The sequence below is a fragment of the Theropithecus gelada genome, chromosome 16 (genome assembly GCF_003255815.1).
Source record: "Theropithecus gelada isolate Dixy chromosome 16, Tgel_1.0, whole genome shotgun sequence".
NCBI lineage: Eukaryota > Metazoa > Chordata > Mammalia > Primates > Cercopithecidae > Theropithecus > Theropithecus gelada.
In genome coordinates, this window is record NC_037684.1 from 76,700,600 (window position 1) to 76,725,740 (window position 25,141).

Here is a 25,141-nt window from a genome sequence, read left to right on the forward strand (position 1 = left end):
AGGAAAAATGCCACCAGAAAAAAACCAAAATAAAAAACAGATGCTCCACATACGGTTATTACTACATTACAGAAGCTTTTCATAGTTTTTCAGTGCTCTTAAAAAGGGCAAATAAAAAAAGAAACAAAATGTTTTCTTAACCATTTACATGTATTACATGTATTTTTCACATCCTCAAACCTGGAAAGGACCAAATATAAGATAATCTATGAGGCCGGGCACAGTGGCTCACACCTGTAATCCCAGCACTTTGGGAAGCCAAGGCGGGCAGATCACGAGGTCAGGAGTTTGAGACTAGGCTGCCCAACACGGTGAAACCCCGTCTCTACTAAAAATACAAAAATTAGCCAGGTGTGGTGGCGCATGCCTGTAATCCCAGCTACTCAGGAGGCTGAGGCAGGAGAAATCACTTGAACCTGGGAGGCGGAAGTTGCAGTGAGCTGAGATCGCGTCACTGCACTCCAGCCTGGGCGACAAGAGTGAAACTCCGTCTCAAAGGAAAAAAAAAGAAAAAAAAGAAAAAAAAAGATAATCTATAGACTGAGTTATTTGTGACTATAACTGACCTGCTCGACTATACTTTATAACTCTCTAGTATTTACTAGTAGTGTGCCAGAACATAAAAAACACCTCATACTGGTTGAATAAGTGAGTAAACAAAAATATATGAATCTCTAATCTACAAATAAGATTATACATAATAAATTCTGATCAACCTTTACTAGTTGTTTTGTATCATAGTCTAGTAAAATCCAATATCTGAAGTAAAAGAACAGATGGAACTAAATATGCAAGAGTTATATCATTCCCAGGCATCAATAAGAATTTGAAATTACAACTAAGATAGATCACAGAATACAATCAAAACCAAATAACCAAAACATATTTTTTAAAAACCAAACAGCCTGACATTCACCTACATCAACCCCCAGTCTATCCAAAGTCCTTTGCCTTCTACAGCAGATAACAAAGGTAAGAAAAGAAAATCTCACCAATTCATAACACAACTTTTTTTAAATGCTTTTAAGGCCGGTTGCAGTGGCTCACCCCTATCATCTTAGCACTTTGGGAGGCTGAGACAGGCAGATCGCTGGAGCCCAGGAGCTGGAGACCAGCCTAGGCAACATGGTTAAACCCTGTCTCTACAAAAAAAAAAAAAAAAAAATTACCCAGCCATGGTGGCCTGCGCCTGTAGTCCCAGCAACTTGGGGAGGCTGAGGTGGAAGGATCACCTGAGTCCAGAGGTCAAGGCTGCAGCGAGCCACTGTTCTTCAGCCTGGGCAAAAGAGACTCTGTCTCAAAAAAAAAAAAAAAAAAAAAAAAAAAAGCTTTACAGAAGTTATTGACTAATCTAATTTTGCCTATAAGTTAATTTCCATCATTTCATTCTTTTTTGATTAAGAGGATAGGCAAAACACAAATTTTACTGTTTTTTAAATTCAATTAAAAATAAGGCAGGCATGGTGGCTCACACCTGTAATCCCAGCACTTTGGGAGGCCAAGGCGGGCAGATCACGAGGTCAGGAGATCGAGACCATCCTGGCTAACACGGTGAATCCCCGCCTCTACTGAAAATACAAAAAAATTAGCCGGTCGTGGTGGCACGCGCCTGTAGTCCCAGCTACTTGGGAGGCTGAGGCAGGAGAATCGCTTGAACCCGGAGGCAGAGGTTGCAATGAGCCAAGATTGTGCCACTGCACTCCAGCCTGGAGGACAGAGCGAGACTCCATCTCAAAAAAAAAAAAAAAAAAAAAAGATAAAATCAGAGAAGGGCCTATCCTGCTCTCAAGAGATAAAATAGGTACATAAATACCTACAAGATTGAAAGTGTAAATGCCACGAGAGATGTGCAGAAAAAGCATTACAGGAGTCCAGAGGGAGCTGTTACCACCTCACAGAAATATAACCCCTTCAGTCTGTTTAAAACAATTTGATAACTATTAACTCCCTTTAGGCTCACAATAGCCAACCCTAGGAGAGTAGATGTTTACCTAATATGAAAGATGAGGAAACTGAAGCACAGAAAGGTTGATCAAGTTCCAAAATGTCACATAGTTACAGCAAGAATCAAGACACTTTGTATTATATTTTCTCCGGAGGAGTAGTTCAACATATGGCAAGCCTTTTGTAAAAGGAAAGAGTATTTTAGTATTGTAAGTAATCAGTTCCTACTGTGAGCATTTTATACATAGCTATATCCATATATACAATTAATCTTGACTTCCATTAACAGGTGTGCTTAAAGCAAGGCCAAGCAACTGGGTACTATAAATACTAAAATAAATAAATAAATTTCCACCGGATGTTAACAGAAGAAGAAAAAAAGATACAAGATTTCCCTCTCCAGTAACTTGCGGTTACTTCTTCTGTAATTGTTACCCTTGTCTAAATAACATTCTAAAATTGGTCTGCTCCTGAGCCCGGGCAAGTACAAGTTGGTTCATCCAATAAATATCTTCATGAAAAGGTACATCAAAACATTTCAAAAAGCTATTAAAAATTAAACAATGCCATCAACTCTTCAGTTATCCACAGGACAATCACATGTGACCCAGCATCAGCAGCTATTGATCAAGATATGTTGAACGAATGAATGAATCTTTGTAGGCATTTTTAAATCCCAGGCCTGTTGCTCCTTGCACATTGCCATGTTCAGCCTTCCATCACTGCCTCAGCAGGGTGCACACATGGAATGTAAATTTCAATATAATTAGGATATAATTAGAGAAGCAAATCTGATGCAGGTTTACATACTAATCCCAAAGATTAGAATTACCTATACCACTACTCTCCAAGGTTAACTCTGTTGAAGAGGCACCGCAGCATGCAACATCACATAATAAAGAAAACTGACACTTTCTGAGCAAATAGTTTTCGTCCATATCACTTATTCCCATCCATTCCTCTAATACATGACTATTCCTGATCCAGTGAATTTGAAGAATTCAGTCTCCTCTCCATAAAGGCTGATTTCACAACTACAGTTTCTCAAATTCCTCTCTCCCCAAAAAGAGGTGCACTCACGGACTTCGCTCAAGAAAACACCAACAATAAACGGCAGAGGTATAGGGTTCGGATCTTTGCCATCTCCACCAGTACCCAGCCTTCGCCATTACACCCTGAAGCGGTCTGTTAGAAAGGTGAACTAATTTACTCTGCTCGCACTTGTCCATGGCTGTCACCCTCCCTAGCCCCCTTCTACACTCCCAAGTCGGCCACCAACTCCGCCTCAGTGAGCCCAGGCCCGCCACCTGCGCCGGCCCCACCCGGGGCCCCGGCTGCCCGCTCTCCCTCGCGGGCCCTGTAGGTTCTGCACGCCCCTCCGCACAAGACACCTCGGGACCAGCCCCGGCCCGGCCACAGCCCATTCTTCCTTCAAACTCCATAAGCCTCCGCTAGCCGAGCCCGAGCTCCGCGCCGCGCCAGGCTCTCCCCTGGGCTACCGAGGAGAAGAGGCCAGGCGGCCAGGACGGGTCCCGACCTGCCCAGGCCTGCGACACCCCCCGCACGGCGGAGAAACCGTCCCAGCGGCTGCTGCCCCGGGAGACCTCGGAAGCCCCCGGACTAACAGGAGCCCGGAGGCCGGGGTTGCAGGCGCCAGGGCCTACTCACCGGGAGCTGGCTGAGCGTGGGAGCCGACGTGCGCCCCGGCCTGAGCAGTGGGGCGCGGTCCCGGCGCGCGGCCCTACACCGGGACCTCGCTTGGCGCGGCGAGCCGGGCGCTCACTCCAGCCGCCGCCGCCGCCGCCGCTGCTGCTGCTTCGCCACCTTGGCCGCCATCTTGACTCAACCCCTCTCCCTCCCCCCAGCCCGGGGAGCCGCGGCTAAGGCGGCTCCGGCGCCGGCTCCTCCTCCTTCCGGAGAGTTGGGAGACCGACTCCCTCCGCTGGCCGGGCGCCTCTCCTACCTCGGCGGAGCTTCCTGGGTCGCGCCGCGCCCGGTCTCCTCACGTCTCCTCTAGGCCTGGCAGCGGCGGTCGTCTCGGACGGAGACGGGGCCGGGCAGCGCCCAGCCGGATCCAGCGCGGCTGCCATCGCGCCCTGGGCTTGTGCGCCCCCCGCGAGCCAGCCTGTTCTGCGCGCCTGAGGCCTTCCCCAGGCGTGGGAAAAGGAAAAACGCCAGGCCGTGCAAGGGACCCTGCAACCCCTCGGCGGCGGGGCGGTGGCGGCCTCCTCTGTCCGGAGCCGCGGAGAGGGAAGCCAGGTCCCCCTCGTGGCTGGGAGCCGGAGGGGTGCATTTCGACCTGCCCAAGATACTTTCTAGGGGTCTGGCTGGAATTCGCATCAAGCCCTCACTGAAATGCTGGGCGAGGCCGATTTGTCCACGATGTTGCTCCTTAACCTTAAGTTACTTGCAATAGGAGCCTGTGGCCCTCGCGACTGTTAAGTGCACTCTCAGCCTTACCCTGCCGGGGAAATGACGGTTCCTCGTAACCGCACGCATACTTTCCTTTAGAAAAGCCAGGCCCGACAGGACGCAGTGGGTCACGCTTGTAAATCCCAGCACTTTGGGAGGCCGAGGCCGGCCCATCACTTAAGGTCAGGAGTTCGAGACCAGCCTGACCAACATGGAGAAACTCCGTCACTACTAAAAATACAAAAATTAACCGGGCGTGGTGGCGCGTGCCTGTAATCCCAGCTACTGGGGAGGCCGAAGTGGGAGAATTGGTTGAACGCGGGAGGCTGAGGTTGCAGCGAGCCTAGATCGCGCCACTGCACTCCAGCCTGGGCGACCAGAGCCAGACCCTGACTCAAAAAAAAGAAAGAAGGAGCCGGGCGCGGTGGCTAACGCCTGTAATCCCAGCACTTTGGGAGGCCTAGGCGAGCGGATCACGAGGTCAGGAGTTCCAGACCAGCCTAGTTAATATGGTGAACCACTGTCTCTACTAAAAATACAAAAATTAGCCGGGTGTGGTGGCGCGCGCCTATAGTCCCAACTACTCGGGAGGCTGAGGCAGAACAGTCGCTTGAACCCGGGAAACAAGAGGTTGCAGTGAGCCGAGATCGCTCCACTGCACTACAGCCTGGCCGACAGAGCCTCTCAAAAAAAAAAAGAAAAGCCATCCAAAAGTGAGAAGGAAAAACAAAGTTGGTGTAACTGGCTGTTTCGGAAAACTGTCATCCGGATAACGGGCTATCTAACCCTATAATTACGAGAAAGGCCCGAGTTTTAAGAAATGAGTTGGAAAATGAGTTGAAGAAGAGGAAGGCACTCTTTCTACAAGAAGTGGTAGATTATATATAAGACGCGTCCTTTTAAAGCGATTGTACAGTGTGGTAGGACTAGGGTAGGAAACTGGACGGCATGGCGACTTTTGTGTTAAAACACAGGAGAACCCTTAATGGTAAAACCTCAAGCTTCCGGAGCATGTCGGTGGGGAGGGACTTAACCGCGGAACCCAACATCCCCGGGTGCCGTTTTCCAGCCGGAGTCGGGGTCAGTTAGCCTTTCCTACTGCGCAGGCTCAATGCTACTTACCCGTAATGGAAGCAATGTGGCTCCTGTGTGTGGCAGCGGCGGTCGTGGCATGGGGCTTCCTCTGGGTTTGGGACTCCTCAGAACGAGTGAAGAGTCGGGAGCAGGGAGAACGGCTGGGAGCCGAAAGCCGGACCCTCCTGGCCATAGCGCACCCTGACGATGAAGCCATGTTTTTTGCTCCCACAGTGCTAGGCTTGGCCCGCCTAAGGCACTGGGTGTACCTGCTCTGCTTCTCTGCAGGTAGGAGGCCATAGGAGGGGCGATGGGAGCCGGGGCTGTGAAAGGGATTTAAGTGCTAACCGATCTCAGTCGCCTTCTTCTCGAAGAGTTTTCCGTAGGGAGCTAAGTGAATACACCGAAGGTCTTACCTCTGACCCCCTCACAGGCTAGGGACAGGAGCGGCTGGCTTACCTGGTGGGTTGGGGGACGTCGGCAGCTCGCGTAGTACGCTAGCAGGATTGAGGAGCAGAGAAACAGTTGCGGTTGGTTGCATTCAATACCTGCATTTCCAATGGTAATTCCACCTGTACTTGTTATTCTGTGGAACTTTTTTTTTTATTTGTAGAGGAGCAAGAATATTGACCTTACTATATAGTTCACGAAACAATCTATACTGTATCGTGCCTGCTCCATCCTTAAAGTTAATTTTTAATAATAGTGAAAGACCTTCCTGCTGCCTTTAAATGCAACTTGTGCTAGTAACATGCATGTGTCAAACTGAAGAATTAGACATAGATGATTACAAAGAAAGTAATTTTGTAGGTAATTTTAGAGTTCAACTGCACCCAGCTTTCAGTGAAGGAACCTTTCAAATAATAGATTTTTGTTTACCATAGAGAAAAGATCAAATGACAAAGCAAATATTGACCATCAAGCTGGAATATGGTGATTATTGAACAGTTGTATAAATGAAGTAATTGAATTGTACACATACAATGGGTGAATTTCATGGTATGTCAAATTATACCTCAATAAAGCTGTTTTGTAAAATTGCCCATGACCTCTTTTCCCATTTGGTTGTGTGTCTTTCCAATTCTTTTTCTATACAGCTTCTTCACAGAAATCACATTTTATAAAATTTTATATCATTTTTACTTAACATTGCTTTTTCATTTACTTACCAAATACTTATTAAACATTTATGTGCTAGGCCTTATTCTATGCCCTAGGGATACAAAAGTGAAAAGCTAGATAAGAGCAGTGTCCTCATGAAACTTAAAACATCTACCCATATTAATTAGATCTAAATGTATAGCTTGTTAAATGGCTTCATTGGGATAAATCTTAATCATCCTTTATTGTCTGTACCTTCAGAGGTTTTTTCCTAGTTTATTGCAAAGAGCAGAAAACATCTTTATGTATTTTATATTATTTCATTAGTATTAATTTCTAAAATTGGCTCTTTTGAGGCTTTGCATGCAAAACACATTCCCAAAAACTATATGCCAATTTACTCTTTTTGTTTTGAGATGGAGTCTCACTCTGTCTCCCAGGCCGGAGTGCAGTGGCACGATCTCGGCTCATTGCAACCTCCACCTCCCGGGTTCAAGTGATTCTCCTGTCTCAGCCTGCCGAGTAGCTGGGTTTACAGGCGCCTGCCACCACACCTGGCTAATGTTTGTACTTTTAGTAGAGATGGGGTTTCACCATGTCAGCCAGGCTGGTCTCAAACTCCTGACCTCTAGTGATCCACCCACCTTGGCCTCCCAAAGTGCTTGGGATTACAAGTGTGAGCCACCATGCCTGGCCTACCCATTTGCATTCTTACTGACACTAATGAGAGTATCTGTCGGCCGGGCGCGGTGGCTCAAGCCTGTAATCCCAGCACTTTGGGAGGCCGAGACGGGTGGATCACGAGGTCAGAAGATCGAGACCATCCTGGCTAACACGGTGAAACCCCGTCTCTACTAAAAAATACAAAAAACTAGCCGGGCGAGATGGCGGGCGCCTGTAGTCCCAGTTACTTGGGAGGCTGAGGCAGGAGAATGGCGTAAACCCGGGAGGCGGAGCTTGCAGTGAGCTGAGATCCGGCCACTGCACTCCAGCCCGGGCGACAGAGCGAGACTCCGTCTCAAAAAAAAAAAAAAAAAAAAGAGAGTATCTGTCTTAATATATTACTTCCTGTAGCATTGACTGATTTTTTTATAAATTTCTTTCTTGTGTGTGTGTGTGAGACAGAGTCTCGCTCTATTGCCCAGGCTGGAGTGCAGTGGTGCAATCTCGGCTCACTGCAAGTTCTGCCTCCTAGGTTCACACCTTTCTTTCTGGGACTGCAGGTGCCCACCACTACACCCAGCTAATTTTTTTGTTTTTTTGTTTTTTTTAGTAGAGACGGGGTTTCACTGTGTTAGCCAGGATGGCAATTCTCCTACCTCAGCCTCTCGAGTAGCTAGGAGTACAGTGTCCACCACATGCTGGGCTAATTTTTGTATTTTTAGTGGAGCCGAGGTTTCACCATGATGGCCAGGCTGGTCTCGAACTCCTGACAAGTGATCTGCCTACAGGTGTAAGCCAGCGCACCCAGCCGGCTAGCTTTTAGTTGTATTTGTATTTTATATTACAACTATAGGAGTCAAATGATAATCTAGTTTGTTACAAGATCTTCAAGAGAAGCCTAGATTTTATTTGCAAAACATTATAGGTACTGCTCTTTAATAAACTTACCCTTATTTTCAATAAGTTCATAAAAATTTGGGACCACAATTGAAAATTTGTTCAAATAAAAAATATAGGCCGGGCATGGTGGCTCATGCCTGTAATCCAAGCACTTTGATAGGCCGAGTCGGGCAGATCACGAGGCCAAGAGATTGAGACCATCCTGGCCAACGTGTTGAAATCCCGTCCCTCCTAAAAATACAAAAATTAGCTGGCTGTGGTGGTCTGCGCCTATAGTCCCAGCTACTCGGAAGGCTGAAGCAGGAGAATCGCTTGAACCCGGGAGGCGGAGGTTGCAGTGAGCCGAGATCGCGCCACTGCACTCCAGCCTGGCAACAGAGGGAGATTCCGTCTCAAAATATATATATACATAGAGATATGTGTACATATATATGTATAGAGAGAGAGCACGCACTTGGCACTCAATGTTTTTATTGTCTTTCATTATTTCCTCTGAATCCATTTTGTTTTTTCTTGTATGTTATTTATTCTTTATTCGTGTTTTGTTTTTTATTTTATTTTATTTTATTTTATTTCATTTTATTTTGAGATGGAGTCTCACCCTGTCTCTCAGGCTGGAGTGCAGTAGTTCAATCTTGGCTCACTGCAACATCTGCTTCCTGGGTTCAAGTGATTCTCCTGCCTCAGCCTCCCGAGTAGCTGGGATTACAGGCATGCACCACCACGCCCAGCCAATTTTGTATTTTTAGTAGAGACGGGGTTTCACCATGTTGTTCAGGCTGGTCTCGAACTCCTGACCTCAAGTGATTCGCCCACCTCGGCCTCCCAAAGTGCTGGGATTACAGGTGTGAGCCACCACGCCTGGCCACGTCAGGCTAATTTTTGTATTTTCAGTAGAGACAGGGTTTTACCATGATGGCCAAACTGGTCTCGAACTCCTGAGCTCAGGCGATCCGCCTGTCCCAGCCTCCCAAAGTGCGGGGATTACATGCATGAGCCACCGAGCATGGCTTGCTTGTTTATTTTATAAAACAGGATCTTGTTCTGTCTAGAGCCTTTCCCCTCCAGACTGCACTGCCAGCTCTTATATCAGGTGACAGAGGAAGACCCTGTCTTTATAAAATAAACCAAACATGAATTAACATACAAGAAAAAATGGTAAGTTGGATTCAGAGGAAATAATGATTACAGCGTGAGCCACTGCTCCGGGCCTAATTTTTAAAATCACTTTTTAAATTCACAAGTCATTCAAACATGTATGGATTAAACATTATCTATTCTGCTGACTTAACATACTAATATGAAAAACAGGAAGCTATTGATTTGTAATGTAATGAAAGCTATGATGTTTTGATGGAGAAAGTACTATGGACACAAAATGGAAAAAAGCATTAAATCTCTTTTCAGGGTTTTAGATTAAGGAAATCTCCAAATTGGTTTTCTTTTGAGCTGGACTTTAAAAATAGGAGTAGATATATATAGGAAGCAAGCAGTAGTAAAGGCATCAGTAACTCTTGGATTCGCATGAATAATTCATTCTAACAAGATCTTCAGTTTAAGAGAAGGGGAGAAGCAGGGAAAAACTAATAATTGCTTTGTTATTGGTGGCTCATTTCATCCTGTCAGCAACTCTATGAGGTAGGTACTATTGTTTTCTCCATTATACAAGTATGGGAACTGAATCACGAAGTTTAACTAACAACCAAAGTGACCAGCTACAGTGTGAAGAAGCCAGGACCCCGTGGTTTTTCTCTGTTCTAAAACCGTTACACCCAATCTGCCTCTCACATTGCCTTGTATGCCTTGTCAGTTGATGAAATATCTAAATTGATTCCCAGTGTATGTTCCAAGGAACATTAGTTCATCAAGCTGCTATTTTAAAAAAAGAGACCAGGCACAGTAGTTCACACCAGTAATCCCAGCACTTTGGGAGGCCGAGGCAGGTGCATCACGTGAGGTCAGGAGTTCCAGACTAGCCTGGCCAACATGGAGAAACCCCATTTCTACTAAAAATACAAAAATTAGCCAGGTGTGGTGGCACACGCCTGTAATCCCAGCTACCTGGGGGACTGAGACAGGAGAATCGCTTGAACCCAGTAGGCAGAGGTTGCAGTGAGCAGAGATCGTACCACTGCACTCCAGCTTGGGCATCAGAGCAAGACTCCAACTCAGAATAAATAAATAAAATAAAAAGAATGCCTTGGTCAACTTTGGAGAATAGCCAGATGTGCTATCCTTTATGTAGACGTTTACAGTCTGTATGAGAATATCAACATCTTCGAGAAGCATTGCTGTAAAAAACTTTTACTTGGTTTAATCCAGTATTCCTCCAATTTATGTGACCACTAAAATACCTACTAATAGATGCATCTCTTATGTAGTAGGATGTCATTGAATATATATGGTAGAGAAGTAACATAATCAGTTTTGTGTTTTAGAAAGCTCATTCTTGGCCAGGCACAGTGCTTCATGCCTGTAACCCCAGAACTTTGGGAGGCTGAGGTGGGTGGATCATGAGGTCAGGAGTTCGAGACCAGCCTGGCAAACATGGTGAAACCCCATCTCTACTAAAAATACAAAAATTAGCCGGGTGTGGTGGTGGATGCCTGTAATCCCAGCTACTCGGGAGGCTGAGGCAGGAGAATTGCTTGAACCCGGGAGGCAGAGGTTGCGGTGAGCCAAGATTGCTCCACTACACTTCAGCCTGAGCGACAGAGCTAGACTCTTGTCTCAAAAATAAAAGCTCCGTCTTGGACCAGGTATGGTGGCTCATGCCTGTAATCCCAACCCTTTGGGAGGCCAAAGTGGGAGGATTACTTGAGGCCAGGAGTTCAAGACCAACCTGGTCAACATAGTGAGATCCCATCTATTTAAAAAAGGAAAAAAAAAAAAAAAAGCTGATTCTGGTGGCAATGTGGAGAATGGTTTGGAAGGAAAGACTGGAGTGAGGAAAACCAATTCCGCCCAGGCTTCTTCTCTAGACTGCACTGCCAGCTCTCATATATTAGATTTGTATGTAATTCTGGTCTATACACTTTAGTCATTTCAACAACCCTATCTTAATTACTGCAGCTTATAAAAGCTACACTAGGCCAGCCGTGTTGGCTCACTCCTGTAGTCCCAGCACTTTGGGAGACAGAGATGGGTGGATCACTAGTTCAAGAGAGCGAGACCATCCTGGCCAACAGGGTGAAACCCTGTCTCTACTAAAAATACAAAAATTAGCTGGGCATGGTGATGTGCACCTGTAGTCCCAGCTACTCGGGAGACTGAGGCAGGAGAATCACTTGAACCTGGGAGGCGGAGGTTGCAGTGAGCCAGGATTGTGCCACTGCACTCCAGCCTGGGTGACAGAGCAAGACTCCGTCTCAGGGAAAAAAAAAAAAAAAAGCTACACTATATTATGGAAGCTCTATTATCTGATATGAATAGCCTTCTGACTGTTCTTCAGGGTATGTTTGCTGTTGTTGACCCTTTTTTACAAATACCTTTTTTATGTGGAGAGACAGAGCCTCACTCTGTTGCACAGACGATCTACGCTCACTGCAACCTCTGTCTCCTGGACTCAAGTGATCCCCCTGCTTCAGCCTCCCGAGTAGCTGGGACTACAGGCATGCATCACCACGCCCAGCTAATTTTTGTATTTTTAGTAGAGACAGGGTTTTGCCATGTTGGCCAGGCTGGTCTCCAACTCTTGACCTCAGGTGATCCACCCTCCTAGGCCTCCCAAAGTGCTGGAATTACAAGATGAGCCACCATGCCCGGCCCCCAAATACATTTTAGAATTAGCTTGGTGATGTTCAAGGAAAAATCTTGCTGACATTTTCTTTTCCCCTTGAGACAGAGTCTCGCTCTGACGTCCAGGCTGGAGTGCAGTGGCGCGATCTCAGCTCGCTGCAACCTCCACCTCCCAGGTTCAAGCGATTCTCCTGCCTCAACCTCCCAAGTAGCTGGGACTACCAGCATGTGCCACCATGCCTGGCTAACTTTTTTGTATTTTTAGCAGAGATGGGGTTTCACTGTGTTAGCCAGGATGGTCTCGATCTCCTGAGCTTGTGATCCACCCGCCTCGGCCTCACAAAGTGCTGGGATTACAGGCATGAACCACAGTGCACAGCGCTTGCTGGCATTTTTATTGGAATTTCACTGACTCTACTGATTAATAAAAGGAGAACTGACATTTCCAATATAAAGCCTTTGTGTCTCTGATATTATGGTATGCTTACATTTATTATATGTTGGCCTTTTTTACTGTCTGTTAATAGTTTTATAATTAATGTCTTAAATATGTATATTCAGATGATTATGTCATTGTGTCCATTAATCTGTTCTTATGTGTAGACATTCCTTTTGCAAATATAGTCTGTTACTTTCTCATACTTCAGTATCTTCTTTAATTTCTTTAACTATATTAAACATTTATATCTGCCTCTAATAATTCCACTTTCTGCAGTCTGTATATCTGATTCTGTTCTTTGTTCTAGTAATTCATTCTGGGTGACTTGGTTCCATGTGTATTTTGTGATTTTTTTTTAATGTAAGCACGTTTCTGTTTTTTCTTTCTTATTTTTTTTTTCAGACGGAGTCTTGCTCTGTCGCCCAGGCTGGAGTGCAGTGGTGCGATCTCGGCTCACTCCAAGTTCTGCCTCCCGGGTTCACACCATTCTCCTACCTCAGCCTCCCGAGTAGCTGGGACTACAGGCATCCGCCACCATGCCCGGCTAATTTTATGCTTTTTTTTTTTTTTTTTTAAGTAGAGACGGGATTTCACTGTGTTGGCCAGGATGGTCTTGATTTCCTGACCTGGTGATCCACCTGCCTCAGCCTCTCAAAGTACTGGGATTACAGGCGTCAGCCACCGTGCCTGGCCTTTTTTTTTTTTTTTTTTTTTTTTTTTTGCACATGTTTCTTAGAACCGTATTTGTGGTAATATTTTGGTGATTTGCTTTAGCTTCAGCCAGGTAGCTAAGGGCACTATCTACCTGTGATCACTCTAAAATTTTAGATTGAGATTTTTCAGGCCACAGAGGTCATATAAATTCAGGGATCTAACCCAAGAGCATTCATTGTGGAATGCTGTGTAACAAATTGTCTCAAAACCGTGTGGCTTAAAACCGCAATTAAATCTTTCCAGCCTGTGTGCTGGCACACACCTATAATCCTGGCACTTTCTGAGGCCGAGGCAGGAGGATCACTTAACTCAAGAGTTCAGCCTGGGCAACATAGCCAGACCAGGAAAAAAAAAAAAGGCCGATCTTGGTGGCACCTGCATGTAGTCTCAGCTACTTGGGAGGCTGAGGTAGAGGAATACTTGAGCCCAGGAGTTTGTGACTACAGTGAACTATGATGATCATGCCTTATAGACTGAGACCCTGTCTCAAAAACAAACAAAACAAGAAAAACCAATCACCTTTTTTCTCATGGTCTCAGACGAAGTATACTTGTCTCTGCCTCACAACGTTTAGTACCTCATTTGGAGAACCCAAAGACTAGGGACTGGAATCACCTGAATACTCGTTCACTTATATATCTGGCTGTCAGCTGGGGACTTTGCTACAGATGTCAACCAGAACATCCACATACGGTATATCCATGTGACTTGGGCTTCCTCACAACCTGGTGGCTGAGTTCTTGGGCAAGTGTCCTAAGAAAGACCTGTGCTAGGGATAACCATATTTCCTTTCAGGACCTATCCTTGAAAATCATGCAATATCATAAGCCACATCCAGGTTCAAGGAGAGGATTAGATTCCACCTCCTAATGGGGAATGTAGACATTCTAGAAGTGCGTGTGGGACTAGAAATATTGCTTTCGCTACTTTTGGAAAATACAGTCTATCACACCAAGTAAAAGACAGTATGTGGTTAGCAATTCTTAGGCGGTGACATTTTGTCTTATTTTCCCTTCTGCTAGAACCAAGCCTACGGATAGGAAGTAGCCCCATCATATCTGTCTAGGGCAAGTTTTTTCCTGGTTCATCCAGAGAAGGTGTTGCCTTTTGAAGGTCCTGTCTTTATGTGAAGGTCTCCTTATTTGTGTCCAAGCTTTATCTCCTGCTCCCCTGACTTTAAGCCACCAAGGATATGCAGATGTTCACAAAGTGCTCTGGGTCAGCCCCATAATACCTCTCAGGATTCATGTCTGCCTATTGTTTTAGTCCATCAAGGATATCCCTTACGTTCCTGCTAGTTAAACCATGCATTCTAGAACACGTTTGCCTTTTATCTCACATGTTCAGGTATTCGTCCTGAGGGTTTCTCTGCATATCTGATTTGCCATGTTGCCTAAATAGAACTTACGAGGTTTTTTTTTTTGTTTTTTGTTTTTTAAGACGGAGTCTTGCTCTGTCGCCCAGGCTGGAGTGCAGTGGCCAGATCTCCGCTCACTGCAAGCTCCGCCTCCCGGGTTCGCGCAATTCTCCTGCCTCAGCCTCCCGAGCAGCTGGGACTACAGGCGCCCGCCACCTCGCCCGGCTTATTTTTTTGTATTTTTTAGTAGAGACGGGGTTTCACCGTGTTAGCTAGGATGGTCTCGATCTCCTGACCTCGTGATCCGCCCGTCTCGGCCTCCCAAAGTGTTGGGATTACAGGCTTGAGCCACGGCGCCCGGCCGAGGTTATTTTTAATATTGCTTTTTTTTTTAGACAGAGTCTCCCTCTGTCACCCAGGCTGGAGTGCAGTGGCACGATCTCAGCTCACTGCAACCTCCACCTCCTGGGTTCAAGTGATTCTCCTGCCTCAGCTTCCCGAGTAGCTGGGATTACAGGCACGTGCCACCCTCATAACCAGCTAATTTTGGTATTTTTGTAGAGCCAGGGTTTCGCCAGGCTGGTCTCAAATTCCTGACCTCAAGTAATCACCCGCCTTGGCCTCCCAAAGTGCTGGGATGACAGGCATGAGCCACCATGCCAGGCCTTAATATTGCTTTTAATCATTAATAATTCTTCAAAGTTTTTTCTTTTTTTTGGAGACGGAGTCTGGCTCTGTCGCCCAGGCTGGAGTGCAGTGGTGCAATCTCGGTTCACGGCAACCTCTGCCTCCCAGGTTCAAGCAATTCTCCTGCCTCAGCCTCCCAAGTCGCTGGGACTACAGGCGCACACCGCCACGCCCGGCTAATTTTTTGTATTTTAGTAGAGACGGGGCTTCGCCGAGTTGCACAGGCTAGTCTCAAACTCCTGAGCTCAGGCAATCTGCCCGCCTCGGCCTCCCAGAGTGCTAGGATTATAGGTGTGAGCCACTGCACCTGACCCAAAGTTTTTCATATTGAGATATATTTAGACCTAGCCTCAAAGTGTTAGTCTTGTCTTTCTAACTTTGTTCTTTCCAACTCAATATCTTTGAAATTTTTTTAAATATGATTTTAAGTATTGACTGCATCCTGTAAAGAATGGAATAGACTGGGGCTGGCCGCTGTGACTCAGGCCTGTAATCCCAGCACTTTGGGAGGCTGAAGTGGGTGAATCACTTGAGGCCAAGAGTTCAAGACCAGCCTGGCCAACATGGCGAAACTCCGTCTCTACTAAGAATACAAAAATTAGCCAGGCGGCCGGGCGCGGTGGCTCAAGCCTGTAATCCCAGCACTTTGGGAGGCCGAGGCGGGTGGATCACGAGGTCAGGAGATCGAGACCATCCTGGCTAACATGGTGAAACCCCGTCTCTACTAAAAAAAATACAAAAAACTAGCCGGGCGAGGTGGCGGGCGCCTGTAGTCCCAGCTACTCGGAGGCTGAGGCGGGAGAATGGCGTGAACCTGGGAGGCGGAGCTTGCAGTGAGCCGAGATCGCGCCACTGCACTCCAGCCTGGGCGACACAGCGAGACTCCGTCTCAAAAAAAAAAAAAAAAAAAAAAAATTAGCCAGGCGTGGTGGCACAAGCCAGTATTCCCAGCTATTCGGGAGGCCGAGGCAGGAGAATCGCTTGAACCTGGGAGGTGGAGGTTACAGTGAGCAAGATTGTGCCACTGCACTCTAGCCTACAAGGCAGAGTAAGACCCTGTCTCAAAAAAAAAAAAAAAAAAAAAGAATGGAATGGGCAGTGGCTCATGCCTGTAATGTCAGCACTTTGAGGCCAAGGCAGGACAATCACTTGAGCCCAACAGTTCAAGACCAGCCTGGGCAACATAGTGAAACATCGTCTCTGCAAAAAAAAAAAAAAAAAAACTAGCCAAGCATGGTGGCATGTGCCTGGGGTCTCAGCTACTCGGGAGGCTGAGATGGGAGGATAGCTTGAGCCAGAGGTTAAGGCTGCATTGAGCTGTGATAGCACCACTGCACTCCAGCCTGGGTGACAAAAGAAAAAAAAAGAGTGGAATAAATTAGTAATGGAATAAATGGTTCTCAAACTCCTGACCTCAAGTGATCCATCCACCTTGGCCTCCCAAAGTGCTGGGATTATAGGCGTGAGCCACCACACCCAGTGAAAGGTAGCAATTTCATTAGTAAGAGTCGATATGAATGCAATCCTTTTGGGAATAATGAGAAATGACACTACTCGCAAATATGGCTGTATTGGCTGATAATATCATGTGACAATGTTTCTTGATCTGCAGAGATATGTGCTCAGTTTTCTTCATAATTTTCTTTTCTTTTTTTTTATTTGAGACGGGATTTTCCTCTTGTTGCCCAGGCTAGAGTACAATGGCATGATCTCAGCTCACTGCAACTTCTGCCTCCCAAGTTCAAGCTATTCTCCTGCCTCAGCCTCCCGAGTGACTGGGATTACAGGCATGCACCACCACGCCCGGCTGATTTTGTATTTTTAGTAGAGATGGGGTTTCTCCATGTTAGTCAGGCTGGTCTCAAACTCCTGACCTCAGGTGATCTACCCACCTTGGCCCCCCCAAAGTTTGGGATTACAGGCGTGAGCCACTGCGCCCGGCCTTTTTAATTTTTTTATCTTAATGATCCTTTAAAAAGTTGCTGAAGAATTTTAAAGACAATTTCTGTTTTATAGGGATAACGCCTGTAATCCCAAAAATTTCATAATTGAAAGATTTTATTCATTGAGAATCCAGTTTTTAATATTACTTAAATTGTGTTAAGACATACATAACAAGAACTTACCATTTTAAACTTTTTTTTTTTAGATGGAGTTTCACTCTTGTTGCCCAGGCTAGAGTGCCATGGCATGATCTCGGCTCACTGCAACCTCTGCCTCCTAGGTTCAAGCAATTCTCCTGCCTCACCCTTCTGAGTAGCTGGGATTACAGGTGCCCGCCACCATGCCCAGCTAATTTTTTATATTTTTATTAGAAACAGGGTTTCACCATGTTGGCCAGGCTTGTCTTGAACTCCTGACCTCAGGTGATCTACCTGTCTCAGCCTCCCAAAGTACTAGGATTACAGGCGTGAACCACTGCACCCGGCGATTTTAAACATTTTAAGTGTTCAATTCCATGGCAGTAAGCACTTTCATAGTATTATGTAACCATGACCACTATTTCATCATCCCAAATAGAAACTCTATACCCATTTAGCATTCCTTATCCCCTCCTCTCCCCAGCCTCTGGTAACCACCATTATTCCTATATCTATGAATTTGTCTATTCTAGGTAACTTGAATAAGTGGAATCATATAATAATTGTTATTTTATGCCTGGCTTATGTTAATTAGCATACTGTTTTCAAAGTTCATCCATATTGTGGCATGTATCAGAACTTCATTTCTGGTTGAGCTCAGTGACTCACGCCTGTAATCCCAGCACTTTGGGAGGCCAAAGTGGAAGGATCCCTTGAGACCAGGAGTTCAAGACCAGTCTGGGCAACATAGTGAGATTTCGTCTTTACAAAAAATAAAAATAAAAAAATTAGCCAGGCTGGGTGGCAAGTGCCTGTAGTCCCACCTACTTGGGAGGCTGAAGTGGGAGAATCCCTTAAATCCAGGAGGTCAAAGCTGCAGTAAGCTTGATCAGTCTGCTGCATTCTGGCCTGGGTGACAGAGCAAGTCCCTGTCTCAAAAAAAAAACTTCATTTATTTTTATAGCTTTATTATTCCATTGTGTGTGTATATATATGTGTATATATATATATATACACACACACACACACACACTACATTTTGTTTATCATTCATCTAATGATAGGCACTTGGTTATTTCCAATTTGGGGCTATTAGGAATAATGCTTCTATGAACATCGGTGTACAAGTATTTATTTGAGTACCAGTTTTCCTTTTTCTTTTTTTTTGAGTATAATTGCTGAGACATGTGGTAATTCTATATTTAATTTTTTTGAGAATTGACAAACTGTATTCTGCAGCAACTGTACAGTTTTACGTTCCCACCAGCAATTAACCATGGTTCCAGTTTCTCCACATCTTTGTCAACATTTGTAATTTTCCATTTTTTGGACTATAGTCATCCTAGTAAGTGTGCAGTGATGATGTCACATTGTGGTTTTTATTTCCCTAATGACTAATGATGATGAGCATCTTTTCACATGCTTATTGGCCATCTATATATCTTCTTTAGAGAATACCTGTTCAAGTCTTTTGCCCATTTTCTGATTCTAGTTTCATTTTTAAGTCATGATTTCCTTTTTTTTTTTTTTTTTTGAGATGGAGTCTTGCTCTGTTGCCAGGCCGTAGTGCAGTGGTATGATCTCGGCTCACTGCAACCTCCACCTCCTGAGTTCAAGAGATTCTCCTGCCTTAACCTCTTGAGTAGCTGGGACTACAGGCACCTGCCACCACGCCCAGCTAATTTTTGTATTTTTAGTAGAGATGGGATTTCACTATGTTGGCCAGGATGGTCTCAATCTCTTGACCTCGTGATCCGCCCGCCTCGGCCTCCCAAAGTGCTGGGATTACAGGCGTGAGGCACTGCGCCCGGCCAAGTCATGATTTCTTAGACTGGGTTCTGTGGACACATCCTAACAGAAGGGGATCCAGCTCTCTTAGTTTCAGCTTCCTTTGGGAACCCAGGCCTTTGGGCTCCAATAACACTGCCTCCTTCCTTTACCTCACCAACCGAGGGTTGGTAGTCACTTCTAGCTATCTCTAAACTCTGGATTACTTCACTGTTCTGTTTGACCCTTAGATCCTCCAAGAGTTATGTGTCAAAATCTTTGCATTAAATTCTTGCTGTTTTAACTATTTGATGTGGTTTCTCTTACCCTGGATAGATCTTGACATAGCATCTAAATTCCCTCATTTTATAGGGGAAGAAACTTGTACCATTTTGTCTTCCAAATACATTTTAGAATTACTTGGTCATGTTAAAGGAAAAACCTTGCAGCTATTCCTTCCCATAACATACTTCTCAGTCGTAACTAGCAATCTAGCAGTCATAATCACTTTTTGTTTTTGAGTTGGAGTCTCACTCTGTTACCAGGCTGGAGTGCAGTGGCACAATCTCAGCTCACTGCAACTTCTGCTTTCTGGGTTCAAGCATTTCTCCTGCCTCAGCCTCCCAAGTAATTACAGGCTGGGATTACACGCCTGAGCCACCGCGCCCAGCCTCATAATCACATTTAATACAAAGTAAAGTCACGTTGTAAAGACTCAAATTTTACATCACAATGTATAAAGGTAAAACTTTTTTAAATAATAAAATTAAAGAAATTAAAGAATTTCTCCAAATTCATATAGTTAGTAAAAGACCAGATAGTGTTGGGACCATGATGCCTTCATGCCCAGTCCACTTCTTGTTCTAACAAATTAAAACTTCCCAGGTTGGAGTGGGAGAGGAGCTTTTTTTCCTTTATTATTATTTTTTTTTTTTGGTAGAGAGAGGTCTTGCTATATTCCCCAGCCTGGTCTTGAATTCCTGGTCTCAAACAATGTTCCCGCCTTCCAAAGTGGTGGAAGCTGGGATTACAGGCATGAGCCAGCTTCTTACTGATTTATTTTCTTTTTCTTTTTTTTTTTTTTTTTTTGAGACACAGGGTCTCACACTGTCATCCAGGCTGTAATACAGTGGTGTGGTCATGGTTCACTATAGCCTCGAACTTCCAGGCTTAAGTGGTCCTCCCACCTCAGCCTCCCGAGTAGGTGGGACTACAGGCGTGAACCACCATGCCCAGCTAATTTTTAAAATTTTTCTTTTGTAAAGACACTATGTTGACCAGGCTGGTTTTGAACTCCTTGCCTCAACTGATCCTCTTGCCACAGCCTTCCAAAGTGCTGGGACACTTTGCCACTATGCCCAGCTTTGATTTTTTTTTTAACCATATAAATCTATTACCTATTTAGAATAAATTAATTTTAAATTTTTTAAGTAAAATAAAATGTTTACCTTTATAAATTATAATGTATACATTTGAGTCTTTACAAAATGTCTTTGTATTAAATGTGATTATGATTGCTAGTTATGACTGAGAAGTATGTTATGGGAAGACTACTAAGCATACAATTGTGCATGAGCTTATACACACACGCATAATGTAGTTCTACATCTAGAAATTACATTAATTTTATCATTTTCTGTTTCCTAGAATAATGGTCTCAAAACTCTTTGGTCACATTTTCCTATCGGTAAAAAATGTGGAGCATATACTCCCATTATATGTATATTTATTTACAATATATCATAAGTATATGGACTAATGTGTACATTAAAAACATTAACAAAAACTTACATTTATAAAAAACAAGGTAAACAAATTAGGGGGAGATGGCCGAGCACTGTGGTTCACTCCTGTAATCCCTTCAGTTTGGGAGGCCGAGGTGGGTGGATCACCTGAGGTCAGGAGTTCAAGACCAGCCTGGCCAACATAATCAAATCCTGTCTCTACTAAAAATACAAAAATTAGCCAGGCGTGGTGGCAGGCACCTGTAAACCCAGCTACTCAGGAGGCTGAGGCAAGAGAATCGCTTGCACCCGGGAAGCAGAGGTTGCAGTAAACTGAGATCACACCACTGTACTCCAGCCTGGACAATAAGAGCAAAACTCTGTCTCAAAAAAAAAAAAAAGAAAAGAAAATTAGGGGGAGACATCCTAATGCTTTTCCTCCACCACCCCCAAAAGATTATTTTGTGCATCCCAGGGTGTACCCATCTTACTTGGACATTGTTCTGGAATGTATCAGTTAAAAGCTGCTGAAGGATCTCAGATATGTGTTCTGTTGAAGTGCCTACATGTTCACCAAACTTATTGAAAACAGTTAAAATGGTCCTTGACTTCAACTTCCAGAACTGTGTAAGTTCCTTAGTTCAAACACAAAGCAATAAAACTGGCCCCAATAAAACACATTAACCTCAATTCTAAGCAGTTTCTCATAACCATAATCATAGACTAATGTGCACAGCCTTTGAACTTAGCAATTGCAGTACTAATGTACATGAGACTATCACCAAAAATCAAGTAATCTAGGGAGCAAAAAAATAGGAGAGGGTATGTATAGATATTTGAGGGAAACCCAAAATATACACAAAATACTTATGACAAAAAAAAAAAAAAACAAGAAAAAAGGTATGATGAGGACAATACAAAACTAAGCCTGTTTGTCAGGTGCAGTGGCTCACACTTGTAATCCCAGCACTTTGGGAGGCTGAGGCAGGTGGAGCACAAGGTCAGGAGTTCGAGACCAGTCTGGGCAACATGGTGAAACCCCATCTCAATTAAAAATACAAAAATCAGCCAGGCGTGGTGGCGGGTGCCTGTAATCCCAACTACTGAGCTGAGGCAGGAGAATCGCTTGAACTCTGGAGGCAGAGGTTGCAGTGAGCTGAGATCTCTGTATTCCAGCTGGGGCAACAGAGCAAGACTCTAAAAAAAAAAAGAAATAGCCATTATCCCCACTTAACTGGTGAAGAAACTGTAGCTCAAGAAAGTTAAGTAACTTGCACAAATCAGACCTGCAATTATTTATCGGAGAGTTGAATTAACAGGTGCATTAGCTGGACAGTTGCTCAAAATGAGTCCAACTTAGGTGATACCAAAATGTCACTGTATTATTTGTAAGAATACAGAAGAGTTTTATTTACCAGAACCATTTTTAGGGAATATAGTTTATGTTTTGGGAAAATAAAGAATATATGTTGTTTGGGGTGCCAATGGGATCAAGATCCCCTTGGGGTATGCTGGATAGCTGGCTGTGAAACTCTTCAAAAGAGGATGCTTTCCGTGTATCTGCACATTTTCCTGTAATACTCAAGAGTAGCAGCCTCTATTTTCTTTTTCTATACCAACAAGAATGAGCTTGGAAAGCTTCATCCTTAAATCAATGTTAAACAGTTATTTGAGGGCTGTCAATGAAGAGGGGGCCCCAGTTGTTCTCAGTGGTCATACATGGGTTGATCCTAAATCTGCTTAACTTCAAAGTTAGTACCCTTGGCTGTGTACCATGCTGCCTCTAGCATGTGACTGAAATGCAGTCAGAAAGATAAGTAGATAAATACAAAGATGGGAAAGAATTGTGAATGGTGGTTCTAAAGATTGTGCTACTGGTAGTCTTCTCACAGGAGTATCTTGGTGTTGTGTTTTCTTAAACTTTGTATCATAATCACACATTTTCAGGCAGCTTAAATCCTTCAAGGAACAAAAACAGGATGAGAATGAGTGAATAGATAGTTCTCCACTGTTAAAAAAATCTACCACTGTATATTTGTTATCCTCAGGAAATTACTACAATCAAGGAGAGACTCGTAAGAAAGAACTTTTGCAGAGCTGTGATGTTTTGGGGATTCCGCTCTCCAGTGTAATGATTATTGACAACAGGTAATATATCTTTTAACAATGTAGAAATTTATTGGCAATAAATATGCAGTGATATACTCAAAAGACACACAAAAAACTAATGTGAGTGGCTTAGAACATCTTGTGTGAAAAGTCTAGGGCTCAGTGTTGTGGTTCACGCCTGTAATCCCAGCACTTCGGGATGCCGAGGTGGGCGGATCCCTTGAGGTGAGGAGTTTGAGACCAGCCTGGCCAACATGGTGAAACCCCCTCTCTACTAAAAATACAAAAATTAGCTGGGCATGGTGGCACACGCCTGTAATCCCAGCTACTCAAGAGGCTGAGGCAGGAGAATCACTTGAACCCAGGAGGCGGAGGTTGCAGTGAGCCAAGATCAAACCGTTGTACTTCAGCCTGGGCAACAGAGTGAGACTTCATCCCAAAAAAAAAAAAAAAAGAAAAGTCTACATAAAATAACTTCGTGGCAGGGCACGGTGGCTCACGCCTGTAATCCCAGCACTTTGGGAGGCCCAGGTGGGCAGGTCACCTCAGGTCAGGAGTTCGAGACCAGCCTGGCCAACATGGTAAAACCCCACATCTACTAAAAATACAAAAATTAGCTGGGCTTGTTGGCACACACCTGTAATCTCAGCTACTTGGGAAGCTGAGGCAGAAGAATTGCTTGAACCTGAGAGGCAGAGATTGCAGTGAGCCAAGATCACACCATTGCACTTTAGCCTTGGCAAAAGAGGAATACTCCATCTCAAAAAAAAAAAAAAAAAATAATAATAATAATAATAATAAAACTTCACATTTGTTTTTAAATGACAGCATGATTGAAAGAAATTTTTTAACTTCTGTTTGGATTTTTTTTCCTGACATGGCTACTTCTCTTTATATCTACAGCTTTAAAAAGTTTTATTATAAATTTCAAAAACACACAAAAGTATAAAGAACAGTATCATAAACTCCCATGTGCCCATTACCTAAACTCACTGATTATCTAGACTTTACTATACAGTGCTTGTTTCTTCAGCTATCCCTAACTTAACATCTTTTGTGTATGCAAAGCATTTTAAAGAAAACTCCAGCCATCAGGTTTTTTACCCCTAGGTACCTAAGTCTGCATCTCTTAAGAAGATGGGACACTTTTCACCTAGCTACAGACAGCCATTATCTTTATATCTAACAATATTAACAATATTAACAGTAATTTTTTGGTGTCCACCAACACCCAGTCCATATCAGAATTTCTTCAGGTAGCTCAAAAATTTCCTTTTACACTTAGTTTACTCAAATCAGGATCTCGACAAAGACCACACATTATAGTTAGTTGATATTCTGCATTTAATTCCCCTTTTCTCCAAATCAGTGGATTTGTTGAAGAAACTGAATTATGTTGTCATACAGAGTGTTCTACGTTCTGGATTTATCTGTTTGTTTCCTGTATGTCTAAGTTATTTTCTTTTCTTTCTTTTTTTTTTTTTTTTTTTTTTTGAGACTGAGTCTCACTCTGTCACGCCCAGGCTGGAGTGCAGTAGTGCCATCTCAGCTCACTGCAACCTCCGCCTCCTGGATTCAAGCGATTCTCCCCCCTCAGTCTCCCAAGTAGTTGGGATTACAGGCATCTACCACCATACCTGGCTAATTTTTTATATTTTTAGTAGAGATGGGGTTTCACCATATTGGCCAGGCTGGTCTTGAACTCCTGACCTCAGGTGATCCACCCGCCTTGGCCTCCCAAAGTGCTGTGATTATAGCCATGAGCTACCACGCCTGGTCTTTTTTTTTTTTTTTTTTGCACACAACAAATCAGATTTGGGTCTAAATTTTTGGGGGGCAAGATATTTCATAGGCTGTACTATGTACTTTGCATCTTATCAGGAGACATGTACTATCTGATAGACCTATAATGAATCTACAACTGATCAGCAAGTTCAGATGGCAATGATTCCCTTTATTTTAAAGGCCCCCATCAACCTTTCATATGTTCTCATGCCTATTGCCTGAATCATTAATTACCTAGAAGTTGCAAAATGCTGAGTTTCCAATTGTCTCACATATTCTATGTGTACTAGCTATAATTCTTTTGTAAAACAGAATCTTCACTATTAATTAAGTTACACTGCTATGTATAATAATCTGAAACAAAAAAAACAGGATATGTGCTTAACTTTTTCCCTTTAATTGACATTTTTCAGAATAAAGAGTTGACACGCTGTACACCTACAGTCATGATCTATTGTTTGTTTGTTTCTTGAATGGGGAGGAGACTTTTAACTTTCATTAGGAAATTGCGTGTTTTTATGTATTCGGTGTTTCAGGTTCAGTTGTAATGTTCTTTAATACTAAATTGTCTCATGTTTGGCCAGAGAGTCTCTTCATGTATTTTTTTTTTTTTTTTTTTTTTTTTTTGACGGGGTCTCGCTTTTTT

The 25,141-nt window shown here is 43.9% G+C and overlaps 2 protein-coding genes across 4 annotated transcripts in view; one reads left to right on the top strand and one right to left on the bottom strand.

Moving 5' to 3' along the window:
• The window catches only part of NCOR1 (nuclear receptor corepressor 1), a 189,511-nt gene extending 185,695 nt beyond the window's left edge, over positions 1-3,816 (bottom strand). The window contains exon 1 of one of the 2 annotated variants that reach the window (XM_025363073.1): positions 3,613-3,816. The gene's annotated coding sequence lies outside the window, so the exon portion shown is untranslated. The remainder of the gene's footprint in view (positions 1-3,612) is intronic. The other variant, XM_025363074.1, reaches the window with a different exon arrangement.
• Positions 3,817-5,001: 1,185 nt separating this feature from the next.
• Positions 5,002-25,141, top strand: part of PIGL (phosphatidylinositol glycan anchor biosynthesis class L) — a 110,914-nt gene continuing 90,774 nt past the window's right edge. For both annotated transcript variants that reach the window (XM_025363079.1, XM_025363080.1), the window contains exons 1-2: positions 5,002-5,718; positions 22,650-22,749. In XM_025363079.1, coding sequence (XP_025218864.1) covers positions 5,484-5,718; positions 22,650-22,749 — 335 coding nt within the window. In that variant the 5' untranslated portion in view covers positions 5,002-5,483. The remainder of the gene's footprint in view (positions 5,719-22,649; positions 22,750-25,141) is intronic.